Below are 17,169 nucleotides of genomic sequence, written 5' to 3'. Positions count from 1 at the left end.
TTATCGCCAAGCCTTTACTTGATGGGATGGATTTGTTTTACATGCATTTAATCCTGCTTTAACACATGCTTCCAACTCCTGCCAAAGTGGGTTTAGAAAATACATTTTGCTAATGCATCTCTGCTCTCATGTTGTCATCTGGGTGTTTTAAATTGGGGAGTAGAATTAATATGTAGACGTGCACCCGCTGAACTGTGTTTCTCCTTTCAGGCTAATGGAGGCTGGCAGGACGCAACAACTCCATCTTCTGTGACTTCTCCTACAGAAGGCCCAGGAAGTGTGCACTCGGATACCTCTAACTAATCTCTGGCCACACTTTTCCCTGAGCTGACATGCCTTGATAAGTGCATTCAGAGCAATAGGAGGAAAAGGAAAGCGTTTTTGTAGCCCACCATCTACAGCTTTACTGTAAAACCTTGTCTTATTAGAGAACTTGGTAAATCTGTTTTTTAAAGAATCATAATCATTTGTATTTATACTTAAAAACACACAATGTTAAAAAAGCACTTTATCCAATTAGGCCAAGATTTAACATTGTTGACAGTCCTGTAGCTATTTTATCATAATTTATTATCAATATTTTACATTAATGGTTTCACAGTTGCCAATTACTTGGCCTTAAGGGTAAAAAGTACAATGTACGCTAAACCTCAATCGTTAAAGCAGATGCAAAAATTCACCTCACCTAAATTGAACTTCTTGCATATTTCCATCACTGACTTTGATTGTCTTTCTTTCATATCACTGATGGAGTTGGAATAAAGGAGCTGTTTGGCTGTCTCTGTTAATGATGGTTGTGTTTAAGAATGTTCGTCACATTTGTGTTGCGATCTCTTATGTTATAATTTGATCAGAGACTGGTAGCATCTTTTCTCTCTCTGAAAGCGCCAGTGCCCAGAGTCTGCTCGGTAATAAAATTACGGATCCAGATTGTTCTGAGAGGTGAAGATACTTGCTGCTGACAGGTGCAAACGAGATCCGTGGGGGTTTATGGTGCGCACTGGGTGCTGCACAGACTTGTCAAGGTCCGCTCCGTCCTCTGGGCATCCACGAAAGGCCCTGCTCTCCGGAGCGTTGTATATAGTGTAGCAAAAGAGTATTTATACATCTCACCAATCAAAACACAGCTTTATTACCTCATGCGAACTCATACAAACCAATAGAATTTCAACATGTTCTGTAGCTTAGAGTGCTCACTTACTACCTCTGAACAATACTCACGGCTGTAGTTTGTCTCTTTCTTATCTTTTTGCATCTTGTAATTAACTCTTTGTTTCCCTTCATAAAATGTAATGTACATTGTAATCTTTTAAAAGAAAAATCAGGGTTGCATTTGCAACTTTTAAAAAACCGAGAGTGGAAACATTGGGTCTTAATTTAACACAGGATCAGTAAAACTGTTGTAAATACTGAGAAACATTTTGAATGTTCTTCATCTTGTTACTAATCCATGCAAAAAAAAAAGCGGGCGACTAATTGTGATGCATTCGGATTTCAGTATTCAGTACTGTATATCTCACCCTGTGTAATGGGGCCCCCCTTTCTCTCTTTTTGTATTGTATGCGATTCTGAAACTGATTGAGTCATGAAAATAATTTGTGGCGGTGATTCTAATGTATTAAAAACGTTTCGTGTTCCTTTCTAACTGGATTACACCCTGGATTGAAAAAGTCTTCCTCGTGGTAGTTACATGTAGTTTCAAACATGAATAAACTTTTTGCTTTCATGATTAAATGTTGATGCCGTTCCTTACTCCACTACTTGAGCCCGCCAGCCAGTGCAAAGGAGAGAGCCCGCCCAGAACCAGGCGGGTCAGCGTGTGGCCGCTCCGAGGCCAGTTGCAGATGACGGGCAAGCCGAGCATGGAGGAGCAGCTGCTGTTGACTGAGCGCCTCCTTGCGCAGGCTCCGTGCTGACCATCAGGACGAGTCCTCACGTGATCCTGCTGCACCCAGTGACACCACAAGGAAAACACTGTCCCCATTTTCAAAGATTAGAAATCTGAGATTCAGAAAAATTAAGCCAATGCCACAAAGTCACAGACCTAGGATAACAAGGGGCTGCGCCTTGAACCCAGGTCTCTGCCCTCAGAGCTCACACGCTCCTCTCCTAAAGATGCCTCTGGCACCTGTTAGATGGAAAGGTTTTTTTCTTCTTCTTGAGACAGGATCTCTCTCTGTCGCCCAGGCAACCTCAGTCTGCAACCTCAGACTCCTGGACTCAGGCGATCCTCCTGCCTCAGCCTCCTGAGTAGCTGGGACTACAGGCAAGCGCCATCGTGCCCGGCTAACATCTTTTATTTTTAGTAGAGATTGGGTCTCCCTATGTTGCCTAGGCTGCTCTCAAACTCCTGACCTCTAGTGATCCTCCCACCTTGACCTCCCAAAGTGCTAGGATTATAGGTGTGAGCCACTTCCCCAGCCTGGACAGATTTTCTTTTTCTTAGAAAATAACCAGAGCTGTGTCACATTCACTTCTTCACCTTCATAACTTCTTTAACTGCAGTCAAAGATGAGCAAAAGTTTGCAAAGAGTGGGCCTCAGATGCCATTAAAAAAAAAAACAAAAAACCCGCAACTTCCCTTAATAAACCTTTTTAAACTCTAAATTTGTAATCTGTAAAACGAACTAAAAACGCTTTAACTAGATTAAGCATTGTTTTTGTTTTATTTAAATTGTTAGAAATTCCATATATTTACATATACATCTGTCGCTAATATCTAAATTTTTATAATAAAAGAGGTCAATAGCAGGTAATTGGCCTGCTTACTATATCTCAAGGAAATTGACTCACAGGAAATCAGATTAATGTTAATCAGTTGCAGCAAATTGTCTATGATAAATACAACTGTTTGACTATTTCAGATGGTAGAGCCAGGCAAAACAAGGTCTAGGGCCACCATTAATCTCAAGGCGGTTATACTGTGAGCGTAAACTTTATAAAATAGATTGCCCTCCCAAGCCGTCCCCTCACTCGGGTGCCCAGCCTGCCTGGAAGAGTATCTCGCACGGCTTAATAGTTATTTGCATGATTCAATTAGCTTGTGGGTCAGCCATTCTCGTCTTCGTATGTAACACAGTCGCTGTGCTATGTGGTTTGGCAAAAATATCCTGTGAAAACAATACATACGCACATACAAATTCATCTTCTTTAATGTCCAAAAGCAGACACTTCCTAAGAACCATTTTGGGTTTTATCTTGAGCCAGTCTGTTGAGAGAAGCACACACTAGTGCTTCTTGGAGATTCACACGTTGACTAGGAACCCTTGAGGGGATTATGGGAGTCTGAGGCTTCATTCTGAGCAGGCCTAAATAAAAATAGCAGTTCCCTTCCTAGGTGCTCATCTAGGAGGTACTTGCACGTTTGCCCTCTGCATTCTTCTCGCCACCGCCCGGGAGGGTAGAAGCATCCTCACTTCGTGGGTGGGAGGAAACTGGGGCACTGCCAGGCCCCTGGCCCCGCCTCTGGGGTCCGTCGGTGTTTGTAAAGCTCTCCATGCATGGAGACTGCATAGGCGCAGGCCCCGGGGTTCTTCTGTCTCTCTCGAAATCAGGTGAAATCAGCGATGGATTTCATGGTTTTCACCAGGTACCCTTTCTGGGTCAAGCAATGGGTTAGGGGCTTGATCCAGAGATGAATAAAATCAGGTCTCAGCCCTTGAGGGGCCTGTCCCTGGGCCCAGTCCTTGTTCAGGAAGCCGGTGCTTAGTGAGGGTCTTGGAAAGACTGGTGGGCTTCTAACTCCAAGACAAGAAATGAGGGTCCCAAAACCACTCATGAGGTCAAAGAAAATAACAGCAGGAAACTGCCCGAAACACCCCTTCGCAGGCTGAGGGGCCTGTCCAGATACCGCTGGACGCACAGGAACACGCGTGCTCACGTGACATAGGTGCATGTTCCCAAGGTCCTGGAGACCAGGCACCTGAGCAGCTGCTCACGCTGGACATGCTACACGCCTTGTGAAAACCTCCAGGTATATCAGACCAGGTGCCTTGTAAACCAGGTTAGAACTCTGTGCCCCAAACCAAACTACGTCCTGTGCCATTCCCTGACCGGAAGAGGGGGTGGGAGGGGCGGTGTTCCAGAGAAGTGGAAAAGGTGATGTGGGATTAGTCTCCCCGGCGGGGCGGTGTTGCCAGTGAAACGCGTGCTGGTGCCGTGAGAAGGCGACCCTCGCGGGGCCGGCCCCGGCTGGGTGCTTCCCACACGTCTGGTCTGATGCCCGTGGCGCGCCGTGGGCAGATGCTATTATCATCCCACTTTCTCATGGGGAATCTGAGGCTTGAAGAGGCGACACCACCTGTCCCAGGTCCCCCACAGAGCTGGGGTTTGCCCTGTGAAGGCCCCGCATGACAAGTCCCCACTTGGAGTGGGACAGCCTCCAGTGTGAGGTCCCTTCTGGGGCAAAGTGACCAGGGAAATCATTCCCACTCACCCCCCAGAGCTTGCAGCTGTCTGCCCACACCTCAGTTGCCTGGGCCACCTGTGACGTGTGTAACGTGTGTCACAGACTGTGCGTGGTGCTGTATCTACAGATCACAAGGTTCGGAAGGAGGGACAGAAGACCCCGTGTCCTTGGGCTGGGCTGGGCCTGGCACTAGTGGAGACAGACAGAGCGCCTACCCGGGCAGGTAGCTGTCGCGATGACGGGAAGTGCCGAGCACAGGGCCTGGGCACGCTCCGTGTGTGTACTTTGCCGTGGGCAGTGCTGCCTGGGCCAGGTGTGCACCGTGCCCCTGTGGGGGTCTTGCCAAGTCCCAGGCTCTGCCCAGCCTCGCTCTGGCCCCCATTAGCCCTGCTACCCACACAGGCCACTCTGGGTTTGAGCAGACCTCACCCCCAGGTTCTGGAGCCCAGCAGGCATGGATTTGAATCCTGGCCGTGCCTCCTACCCGCTGTGTGATCTTGAGCAAGACGCTTAACCCGCCTGAGCCTGTTCCTTCAATCCCTCTTCTCGGAATGTCCTGACACCTCTCTCCATGGCCTGTCCCTCGGGGCTGAACCCAGACCGCTGCGTGCTGCGGCAGAGCCCGGCTCTGCTGTTCCCCCCGTGCAGCACTTTGTGTCCCCATGCGACACCCACGCAGAGCCCTGCAGGAGCAGGAGGGGCTCGGCAGGGAGGAGTCAGCCGGGGCAGCGGAGGCACAGGCGAGGCTGTGCCAGGCACGGTGCGAGACCCGCAGGCAGGGGCAGCAGAAGGGTCGGGCCGTGGCGGATGTTTGCTCTCCGACCCGCCCCAGGCGCTCTCTTCAAAGCCTCACAGCAGCCTCTGAGGAAGGTTCTAGAATCACCTCCATTTCACAGATGAGGAAACCCAAGCCACGTGGCCACATAGACACAAAGCTGGAACATGAGTCTGGGTGTATCTGAAGCCAAAACCCGTATTTTTGACGGTTTGTGCCTCGATGCCTTGTCACAGCGTCCCTTCCTTGTCATGCTGAGTCTGCAGGCTCCCTGTGGTGCCTGCCCGGAGCTGGAGAGCCCGAGTGGGGACAGAGCAGAGAAGGGGAGCAATGCCGTCCCGCTGTGCCCGTCACAGCCGTCGGCTCCTCCCCAGCAGCCCAGAGACACCCGCAGGAAGCCTGCTGTGTCCTCGGCACTTCAGGGCAACACAAGGCCTGCCGAGCCGGGGACCCAGCCCGTGAGCGACGGGCATGACGCACGGCCACCTCCCAGCCGGCGACTGGCTGTGGCAGCCCCGGCCCACGTGCCCCACCGAGCGCTGCCGGGAGCCGCGCCTCACAGCCGAGTGGGGACCAGCCCCTGACAGCGGCACAGAAACAGATGCCCAGGGGTTCAGCGTGGCCATGTGGCTCAGCGCCCACGAACGGCCTGGAATCGAATCCAGTCTCTGCCTCGCACCAGCTGTGTGCACTTGGGCCAGTTGGGTGACTTCCCTGTGCCTCAGTCTCCTCAGCTGTCCCGCACCCGCCTCCTAGCGTCACAGCGAGGTAAAGCCCTTGGAATACAGTGCCTGCACGTGGTAGGCCGAGCTGGCAGCCTGTGGCCGTGATTTGCCCTCGAATTCCAGCTTGTGTCAGTGCCACGTCCCCAGCGCAAGTCCCATGTCACCCACTGTTGTAAAACTCAGGTCTTCTGACAGCCAGGTTGATGCAACTCCCTTCAAGGCAGCATGATGTGGTACAAAGAGCCAGGGCGCGGGAGTTGGGCCAAGTTCTGCCACGTTCCAGCTGTGTGTGACCGTGGGCATGGCACCTCCGCTCTCTGCAGCCTCAGTTTCCTCATCTTTAAAATGGGGACTTCGCTCCTACCTACCTCATAGGGCTGTCGTAAGGATTAAGTGAGCTTGTGCGCATGGGGTGGGCTCTCTTCTCCTTGTTGTTATTGTACTTGGTCCCTCAGATCAGAAACGGGTGCCGGATCTCTGGCCCCTCGCTGGAATGCTCACTTCTGGTCAGCAGCGGGGCTGCCAGGGAGCGTCAGCCACCGAGTGAGGGTCCTGGGGCGGCCCGGCCTCTTTAGCCCCAGCCCTCAAGGCTGGATTGCGGCCGAGGGCTCACCTCTCACCACCATCTCAGGAGATAATAAAAGCCCGATTCTTTTTTCCTGGTAAAATTTCAGCAGAAAGTGTACGCATCATTAAATATGGAAATCCAGAATTTTATTAGCAATCTGCTAGATCTGAACTGACGCCAATTAAACAAAAAAGATATCATTTATAAAAAGGCAGAGTTCAACTTGTATTAAATATGAAATGCAATTTTCTCCTGGTTTTGATTTATTACTGGTGGTCCATTGTTCAAAGAAGCATGTTATATTTCAATAGAGAAATATTGTTTATTCATTAATATTTTAAAACGGGCTTATTGCTGCGCGTGGCTCTCACCGAATGAAACTTATGATTTAAAACATGAATTAATAAACACATTTGAAAGTGTTAGACGAGATCACAACCTCTCATTTTTCATTTTCCTGGGAGCATATTAAATTTTTATAATTCTGCATCTACAGTTTTTTCTTTTAAATAAAGATGCAGATTCCGAATTACTCTGCTAATTTCAGGTAACCAGGAGCGAAAAGCAATATCGTGGGGACCCGTGTCAGAATCACAGAATCCCCAAGAAGACGCTCAGGTTTATTTTTGTAATATTCATAAATCAAAATAAATGAGCTTTGTGCGGGAGACAGCGTTCATGCGCGTGCACGCCGGCTGGAGCAGGCCCCTGCGTTGGGGCCGCGTGTGCAGGTGGGTTGAGCATGTCAGCGCTCACATGCGCGCGTGCGTGTGCTCCTGAGCCTGTGTCCACAGAGACACACGTTCATCACCCTAGCTGCTTGAGCGTGCGCAGTCTGAATGCCAAGTTCAGTTGGACATTCAAGCATTGCTTATCGAGCACCTGCTGTGTACCAGACGCCGTGCTGGTTACTGAGGATGCGCTGGTTACAGGGCAAGTTGCTTGCTCTTCTCCCACACGGCTGCCTGAGCGATCGCTCCCCCAGGGCCTGGGGCTCTCGAGTCCCCCACACTGCCCTCCAACTCCAAAAGCAATGCTTTCTATCTGCTGAGCTCTTGGGAAATGTTTGTTGATGTGCTGATGGACTGGAAACTTGGTGGGGAGAGATCTTTATGGGATGGAGCTAAAGACAAGCTCTGCAAAGACAGGGTGAACCAGGCCAGGAGAAGGTGCAGCCTGGTTGGGGGGTGATGGAGGAACACAGGTCCAGGAAAGGCAGTGGGGAGGGTGCGTCCCGAGGACCAGACAGCTCACTCCCTGCCCAGCCCCTGCTGAGCCCAGCTCCCTACAGCCTCCTAACCCCCGTAGGAGGCAGGTGCCGATGCGACCCCGTTTTACAGAGGAGGAAACAGAGGCCTGAGAGGGAGGAGACTTGCCCAAGATCTCAGCGTCAGTAAGAAGCTGGCCTTTGGATGTCAGTCTGAGGTCCACGCTTTCTTTAAAGAAGCCAGGGAGAAGAAGACAGTTTGCAACATGGACCAGCAGGGCTGTGTTGCCTGAGGCGCGGGGGGATGGGAGCTTGGGGGAGGCTGGGGAAGCCTCCTGTAGAAGGAAGAACCCTTGGTGGTGGAGAATCAACCCCTCCCTTGACCCCAGAGGCTGGCTTAGGAAGGGAACTTGGAGAAAAACTCCGCTAGCCTGGCCTGAGGGTGGTGGCACAGGAAGGTCACTAGGCCTCCCGAGAAAGCTGCTCTGCTCGTTCTTGTACACGCATGCGGAAGTTTCTCCGAGTGGAATTGGCAGCATCGCTTATGAGCCCCTCTTAAACTTTCCGAGGGAACGCCAAATTGTCTTCCAAAGTGGTTGCACCAATTTACACTTCTGCATGTACTTGTCAACATTTGGCATTTTCAATTTTTTTCCAACCTGGTGGTTAGATAATATATCGATGTGCTTTTAATTTCAATTTCCATGATTACTCACAAGGATTAGCGTCTTTCCACATGTCTATTAATTATTTTCATTTTCTCTTCTGTGAAGTGCCTGTTGGAACCACTTACCCATTTTTTCTTATGTTGTCTTTTTTTTTTTTTAATTAAATTGTTGGGTGTTTTAATGAACAGCGGTACAGTACTTCATTTTACAGTAAACACTTTTGCATCCCTTTATGGTTACTGCTTCTTGTGTACGGTGTGAGGTAGGGGTCTGATCATGCCACACCATTTATTGAAACGTTCATCTTTTCCCCACTGATCTACGATATCATCTCTGTCATGCCTCCTGTCCACATGTGTTTATCTGTTTCCAGGTTCTTTTGGCTATTGGCTCTGTGCCAACACCACACTGTCTTAACCGCCAGCGCTTTATAATTAGTCTTGATACCTGATCAATCAAGCTCCCTCGCCTCGTTCTTCTTCAGGAGTGGGCTGGCCAGGCTTAACCCTTTGCATTTCTGTGTACGTTTTATAATCAGTTTGTCAAGTTTCATTTAAGAAAATCTGTTGAGATTTTAATTGAGATCACATTGAATAAATAAAGTTAAAATTGATGTCTTTAAAATATTGAGTCTTTGAATCCATGAACAAGATATCTATCTTCATTTATTTAGATCATTTAAAAATGTCTCTCAATGAAGTTTTATACTTTCTCCATCAAAATCCTTGGGCTTCTTACTCTCTCGCACCAGGTCTCTCCATATTAAAACTGCAAACTTCTCTTTGTCTAGACTGTCTCTGTCTGGGCCGTGCCCAGGGCTCTGGGCTTTCCCAACACAGAGTCCCCCCAGTGAGGTGCCACCCTCTGAGAAGGAAGCGTCTCCGCCCTGGACTGGGAAGTCAGTCCTTTCTTCTGCCTCACCTCCCTCACCTCCCTCCCGCTTTCCCTCTCTCCCTCCCCTTTTCCTCTCTTCCTCCCTCCTCTCCTCCTGGCTTTTTTTTTTTTAATTAACAAACTTTATTTTTTAGAGCAGCGTTGAATGAAACGTACAGAGAGCTCCTGCACAGCCCCGCCCCACAGGTGCACAACCTCCATCCCTATCAACGCACCCCACGCACAGGACAGTTGTCCCAGGCGATGAAACTACGTTGACACATCATTATCAGTCAGAATCCAGAGTTTACCTAAGGGTTCACTTTGCTGCTGTGCATTCCCTGGGTTTTGACAAACGTGCGATGACAGGCACCCACCATTAGGGCGCCGCACAGAGCAGTTTCACTGCCTAAAAGTCCTCCGTGCTCTGCCATGCATCTCTCCTCCCCGACCCCTGTCAACCAGTGACACTTTTATAGTCTCCATAGTCTAGTCTTTTCTGGAATTTCATATGGTTTATAACCTTTTCAAATTGGCTTCATTTACTTAGTAATATGCATTTAAGTTTTCTCCTTTTTTTTTTTTCCCATGGCTTGATAGCTCATTTCTTTTTAGCACTGAATAATATTCCATTGTCTGGATATAGTACAGTTTATTTATCCATTCACCTACTGAAGGACATCTTGGTCGCTTCTAAGTGTGGGCAATTATGAATAAAGCTGCTATAAACATCTGGGGGAGGTTTTGTGTGGACATAAGTTTTCAATTCATTTGGTAAATACCAGAGTGTGATTGCTGGATTGTATGGTAGCAGTATGTCTAGCTTTGTCAGAAACTGACAAACTGTCTTCCAAAGTGGCCGTACCATTTCACATTCCCACCAGCAGTAAACGAGGGTTCCCGTTGCTCCACATCCTCGCCCGCGTTCGGTGGTGTTGGTGTTGTGGATTTTGGCTGTCGCGGTGGTATCCAGTGATACCACGACATACCTACTAGAGATTGTTTTAATTGTTTTAGTTTCCAATTCTCTAATGACGTATGTTGAACATCTTTTCATTTGCTTATATGGCATCTATATATCTTCTTTAGTGAGCTGTCTATTCAGGTCTTTTGCCCATTTTTTAATTGGGTTGTTTGTTTCCTTATTGTTGAGTTTTAAGAATTCTTTTTATATTTTGGATAACAGTCCTGCATCAGATGTGTCTTTTGAAATATTTTCTCCCAGTCTATGGCTTGTCTTCTCATTCTTTTGACATTGTCTTAAGGAGACCAGGAAGTTTTCAATTTTGATCAAGTCTAGCTTATCAATTCTTTCTTTCATGGATGTGCCTTTGGTGTTGTATCTAAAAAGTCATCACCATATCCAAGGTCATCTAGGTTTTCTCCTATGTTTTCTTCTAGGAGTGTTATAAATTTTGCATTTTACACTTATGTCCATGATCCAATTTGAGTTAATTTTTGTGAAGGGTGTAAAGTTTGTGCATAGATCATATTTTTGCATGCTGTTCCAACACCATTGCTGAAAAGATTATCTTTGTCCATAGTATTGCCTTAGCACTTCTGTCAAAGATCAGTTGACATACTTACGTGGGTCTGTTTCTGGGCTCTCTCTTCTGTTCTATTGATCTATTTTTTAATCCTTTCATCAATACCACATTATCTTTATTACTGCAGCTTTATAGTGAGTCTTGAAGTTGGGTAGTGTCAGTCCTCCTTGTTCTTTTCCTTCAGTATTAGTCAGTTAATCTGGGTCTTTTGCCTCTCCATACAAATTTTAGGATCAGTTTGTCTATATCCACAAAATAACGTGCTGGAATTTTGTGTGGGTTGTTTCGAATCTATAAATCAAGTTGGGAAGAACTGGCATCTTGACAATACTGAGTCTTCTTATTCGTGGAGTATCTCTCCATTTATTTAGCTCTTCTTTGATACCTTTCATCAGAGTTTTGTAGTTTTCCTCATCTAGATCTTATACATGTTTTGTTAGATTTATACTTCAGTATTTTATGTTTTTGAGTGCTAGTGTAAATGGGAACATGTTTTTGATTTCAAATTCCACTTGTTCATTGCCATTCTGTAGTGATCTGTAGTGATGCTCCCTTTTTTGTTTCTTACATTAGTAATTTGTGTCTTCTCTCTTTATTTCTTAGTTAGCCTTTCTAGAGGCTAATCAATTTTATTGATCTTTTCAAAGAACCAAATTTTGGTTTTGTTGATTTTCTCTATTGAGTTTCTGTTTTCCATTTCATTGACATATGCCCTAATTTTTATTATTTCTTTTCTTATGTTTATTTTGGATTTAATTAGCTCTTCTCTTTCTAATTCCCTAATATGAAAACTTAGATTATTTATTTTATTTTAATTAATTAATTAATTAACTACTTTATTTATTGAGACAGGGTCTTGCTCTGTTGCCCAAGCTACAGTGCAGTGGCATCATGATAGCTCACTGCAACCTCAAATGCCTGAGCTCAAGCAATCCTCCTGCCTCAGCCTCCCAAGGTGCTAGGATTACAGGCATGAGCCATTGCACCCAGCCAGATTATTGATTTTGGATCTTCTTTTCCAATATATGTATTCAAAGCTCGAATTTCCATATAAGCACTGCTTTGTCTGCATCCTACAATTTTTGGTAACTTGTATTTTTATGCAGTTGAAAATACATTTAAATTTCTCTTGAGATTTTCTCTTTGACCCATGTTTATTTAGTCTCTAAGTATTTTGGAATTTTCCAGCTATCTTTCATTTATTAATTTCTAGTTTAATTTTACTGTGGTCTGAGAAGAGACTTTGTATGATTTCTATTCTTTTAAATTTGTTAAGGTATGTTTTATGGCCCAGAATGTGGTCTATCTTGGTGAATGTTCCACGTGAGTTTGAAAAGGGTACGTAATCTGCTGTTGTTGCATGAAGTAATCTATAGATGTCAATTATATTCGGTTGATCAATGGCACTGTTGAATTTAACTATATCTTTACTGACTTTCTGCCTGATAAAGCTGCCCGCTTCTGATAGAGGGGTGTTGGAATCTGGAATTATGATAGTGGATTCATCTATTTCTCTTTACAGTTCAATCAGTGTTTGCCTTGTGTATTTTGGTGCTTTGTTGTTAAGTGCATGCATGTTAAAGATCGTTATCTTCTTGGAGAATTGATTCCTTTGTCATTAGGTAATGCACCTCTTTATCACCAATAATTCTCCTTGCTCGGAAGTCTTCTCTGTCTGAAATTAATATGGCTACTCCTGCTTTTTTGATTAGTGTTTATATAATATATCCTTCTCCATCCCTTTACTTTTAATCTATATATGTTTTTATATTTAAAGTGGGTTCCTTGTAGACAACATATATTGGGTTTTGTTTTTCACCTACTCTGACAATCTCTATCTTTAAATTGTTATATTTAGTATATTTAGACCATTGACCAGTGGAGGTTCATGTTCATGGATTTCTGTTCCAGTAAGTTGTGATTCTCTGTGTCTGCCCATTTGTCTCCCCAATTTGGGGGCAGTTGTTTGCCCTGTGACCTCATTTCTCTGACTAATCTAAAAAGAGCTATTGGATTTTCAGTTTAGCATTTACTTGTTGTTAGGTTGGGGTGGCAACATCTGAGCTCCTTGCATGCTTGGCCAAAAGCTAGAAGTCCCTCCTGGCTGTCTTACTTTCCATTACACACACACAGGCACACACACACACACACACACACACACACACACACACACGTCAGTATTCTGTACATACTGTCTTCAACTCCCCCTCCCCCTACTTTTTTTTTTTTGGAAGAAATACATCCTAAATGTTTTTCCACGTTTCTACCTGGACGCTCACTGCAGTCTTTTGATATTGGCTTCGTGGGACTCCATGGCAGAGATGTGTCCTCATCTCACTAATCTCCTACTGGTGGACACTTATGTTGACAGTTTATTGCTCTTTCCTACAGTGATCCAGAAACATCCTTGAACAGCAGTCACTAAGGACACATGTCATCATTCCTATAGGACAAATTTGTAAAAGTAGGGTTGCTCAGATAAAGGACATATACATTAAAAATTTTGAGAAACACCCAAATCTCTCCCAAAAGGCTGTCCTGGTCTGCACTGCATCCTTCTCAGGTGGCCTGGCTCTGCGGCCAGGCAGAGTTGGGGTGGTGGGGGAGCTGTCACAGCTGTGAGCGCCACACCAGCTGTCCTTGGGGGCTCAGCTCAGAGCACTTCCCCACCCCTACAGCACGTTTTGCCCCAAATTATCAAACCTCTTCTGCTGGGCCTCCTTGGGCTCAACCTCATCTGGATAAGTGTACCTCCCTTGGTACTGATTTGCTGGAAAATGCTGAGAAATTTTCCTATGACACTAAGAAAAAGAGAAATAACAGTCAGTGGTGACCCAGTGATGATTTTTTATAGCCAGGTCCTGGGCTGGGCCCTTGGTGATATTGTCTCCTTTGGACTTATTAGCTCCATCTTACAGATGAGAAAACCATGCTTAGAGAAGGGGGCTTCTTGCCCAAGGGCCCGCAGGCAGCAGTAGTCCTGGTGCACGCAACTCCAAGCTGGTGCGCTTAGCTGTTGCATCAGCGTATCTTCTCTGGGCCTCAGCTGTGGCGAGAGGTCAAGGATGCTGCCTTTACCATCCTCACAGGGTGGTGAGGACCAAGGGAGCAGGAGTCTTTCGAGCTCTAAGGTGCATGTAAATGTGTGCAGGCCAATGTCGTGGACTGGTCTGAGACCAGTGTTCAAGTCCAGCTTGGAGCTTCCTGGCTTTGCCTACAAGATGCCCAGAGTGGGTGGTCCAGGGTTGGATGATGGCTCCGTAAGAACAGGCTGTGTACAGGGGCGAGTCTGTCTGGGCTTGTGGGGCCTGTCACAGGAGGCCAGGTTGCTCCTCACACCACGGCAGCCCAACATGGGTGTGCCAGGCCGGGTGACAATGGTGGGATAAATGGGAGGAGCTTGGCCTCTGGAGTCCAGCAGCCACCACAGTAATCTGGGTGCTCTTCCTTCTTTGAGCCTCAGCTTGCCCATCTGTAAAATGGGTTGATCTGTCCTAGGGCTGCGTGGATTTCATAAGGCCTTGCTATGCATTGCTGAACCCATGGTCTTGGATACAGATGCAGGTGGCTGGGGCTCCCAAGCCAGGGACTTCTTGTAATCAGCCTTGCAAAATGACCCCCTTCCTAAGTTACTTTTTGTTCCCCCAGACTTTACCATCAAGCCCAGCAACCGACTTAACTGGCCTGTCCATAGGACTCACCACCCATCACCAAAAGCAGATTCTTGAATTAGACCCCCTAAAGACCCTGTGACTCCAAGCCCCAGGCGACCTGACCTGCCTTCCCCAGCCCACTGTAAAAGCCCTTCGTCGGTCAGGGCGACGGATTTCTCCCATTCCCGCAACAGACATCTTTGGCATTAAACTTCCTTTCTTCCTGGGCAATCTTCGTTGTTTCATTAACTGGGTTTTGTGCGGTGAGCGATGAGACCCAGGCTGGACCCCTTTGTGGGTTCAGTAACCCTCCTGTGGGGGAGCGTTTGTGGCTACGGAGCAGTTTTGCCCATGTTTCTTGTCCAAATGGACAGACAAGCTGACTGCTATTTGGGGGCCCCAGGCTGCCCCCTGAAGCCCCAGCCCCTCCCTTCTGAGCAACCTTCCCCCCACCCCCACAACATCTGCCTGGTCCACTGGCGCCCACTCAGCTCAGAGCAGTTGCTTCATTTGCACACGGCAACAGAGTCAGAGTCGTGAAGACCTTAGCGACGAACACGGGATAAAGGGAGGACACGCAGACTGTTGTCTCTCTGGCCCTGGCGGGCCATGAAAGCAGAATAGATGTCTGACGCCCTAACGATGCCTGCGCCCTGTCACCGTGAGGAATGACCCTTGAGAGTCCCTGTCAGGCCTGAGAGTGTGCGTGTCCCTGTGTGCACTGTGACCCGTGTGTGCTTCTGAGTGGGTGTGGCTTGGGCTGGTTACTCCCCGCTGTGCTGTACGATTGCATTAGCTGGTGTGTTTGTCCGTGCGTGGCTGCGTGTTGCTGGGTGCACGTGTCGTCTACCGGGCATGTATAAGGGTTTTGTGGACATGTTCCTGTCCTAGGAGCAGGAAGGAACTTTGAGATTGAGTGACTTCCTTACTATTTGCTGAGCACCTACTATGAGCCAGGCACTTGTTCTAGGCACTGCGGGTGCAGCAGAGACCAAAATAAACCCCGAGCCCCTGCCCGTGCGTTGCTGACGTCCTAGTGGAACAGAGGGAGCTTCCAGGGCCCAAGCTATGGGTTGAATCGACCCCTTCCAAAAACTTATATCGAAGTCCCAATCCCCCAAATCTGTGACTGTCACTTGGAAATAGGGTCTTTGCAGATACAGTCAAGTGAAGATGAGGCCGCGCTGGATTGAGGTGAGCCTAATCCGATGACTGGTGTCCTTCTTGTAAAAGAAGAGAAAACAGGACACGCGCGGGGAGGAGAATGCCGTGAGAAGATCAAGTCAGAGACTGGAGTGACATGTCTGCAAGCCAAGGGACGTCCAGGACTGCCAGCAGCCAGAAGCTGGGGGAGGGGCAGGGAACAGGCCCTCTTCCAGGGCAGCCAGGCGGAACCCACCCCGCCCATGCTTGGCTTCAGACTTCCAGCCCCCAGAACTGCGAGGCGACACATTTCTGCTGTTTTCCGCCAACAGGTTTGTGGTACTTCCTGGCAGCCCCAGGAAACTATACAGCCTGAGGCCTGACCTGGCTGGGGGACCCGGCCACACTGACCCCGGGGTGATGAAGTGGTTGTACCCAGAGCCATTGAGCAGAACAGTTAGGGACTGGGGCATCGGTGCCTGGTGGAATCCCACTGTGTCCTGGGCGGGACAGTCCACCTCTCTGGGCCTCAGTTTCCTCATCTATGACGTGGGGTAATCATAGCGCCTTCCTCCCAAGGGTGCCGCGGGTCTCTAGTGAGATGGCGCGTGGCGCCACGTGCAGGGCGCCCTCAGGGAACATGGGCGCCTACTGACTGAAATGACATGCATTGGCCTTGTAGCCCGGCTTCCTTCCCTTTACTTTCTAAGTTAAATGGAGCCTGGCCTGCTCCCTGGACGTCCAGTCCCTGTCCTTCAGGGGCTCCCTCCTGCCTCCCGGAGGCCCAGGCGGGTGCGATGCTCCGGGCTCAGGGTTCCTTGGTTCTCTGGTCTGCTGCTGTGTGGCGGAGCCCTGTGCTCAAGCTGCACCTGGTCATCAGGTCATGCTGTTGTGCCAGGGGTCCCGGACGTGCCGCCCACCCGCAGCCTCAGCCCAGACTACAGAGCCCATTGCAGGGCCCTCTCCGCAGCGCTCAGGCTGCAACTCAGCATCCCATAACCTCAGATGTCCTCGCTCCTGGGAGCAGCTCCTGCCTCCCCAGAGCGCTCCCCTCTGTCGGGCTCCAGCCGGGTGTAAGCTGAGCCCCGAACTCTCTCTTCCTCCCACCGAGGAAGTTCCAGCTTCATTCCTTGTTTGTCCTGATGCTCCAACAAAGACCTGGGGACATGGTGGGGGTTCAGGTAATTCTGGAAATGCCAAGAAGGTGTTAACTTCCCCTGGGAGGTAAGACCAGGCTCCTATACTCAGAACCAGACGTCTGGTTGCCATGAAGAGGGAATAATTCACCTTTTGTGGGGCACTGACTTGGGTAAACATTCAAGCAGGTTGCCTTATCACCATCATCATCCTCACCAACACCATCATCCTCACCACCACCATCATCATCATCACCACCATCCTCACCATCACCACCTCCATCACCACCATCATCCTCACCACCATCCTCACCATCACCACCTCCATCACCACCATCATCCTCACCACCATCATCATCATCACCACCATCCTCACCATCACCACCTCTATCACCACCACCATCCTCACCATCACCACCATCATCCTCACCAACACCATCATCATCACCACCATCCTCACCATCAC

The 17,169-nt window shown here is 48.2% G+C and overlaps 1 protein-coding gene across 3 annotated transcripts in view; it reads left to right on the top strand.

The window, feature by feature from the left end:
• Positions 1 to 1,734, top strand: part of PBX3 (pre-B-cell leukemia homeobox 3) — a 242,387-nt gene extending 240,653 nt beyond the window's left edge. For 2 of the 3 annotated variants that reach the window (XM_012639868.1, XM_012639870.1), the window contains exon 9: positions 211 to 1,734. In XM_012639868.1, the coding sequence (XP_012495322.1) occupies positions 211 to 303 (93 nt within the window). In that variant the 3' untranslated portion in view covers positions 304 to 1,734. The remainder of the gene's footprint in view (positions 1 to 210) is intronic. The other variant, XM_012639869.1, reaches the window with a different exon arrangement.
• The last annotated feature ends 15,435 nt before the right edge of the window (positions 1,735 to 17,169 follow it).

Source organism: Propithecus coquereli, unplaced genomic scaffold (genome assembly GCF_000956105.1).
Source record: "Propithecus coquereli isolate 6110/MARCELLA unplaced genomic scaffold, Pcoq_1.0 Scaffold142, whole genome shotgun sequence".
Lineage (NCBI taxonomy): Eukaryota > Metazoa > Chordata > Mammalia > Primates > Indriidae > Propithecus > Propithecus coquereli.
The sequence above is the reverse complement of the archived record's forward strand: the minus strand, read 5'-3'. Positions and strand labels throughout refer to the sequence as shown.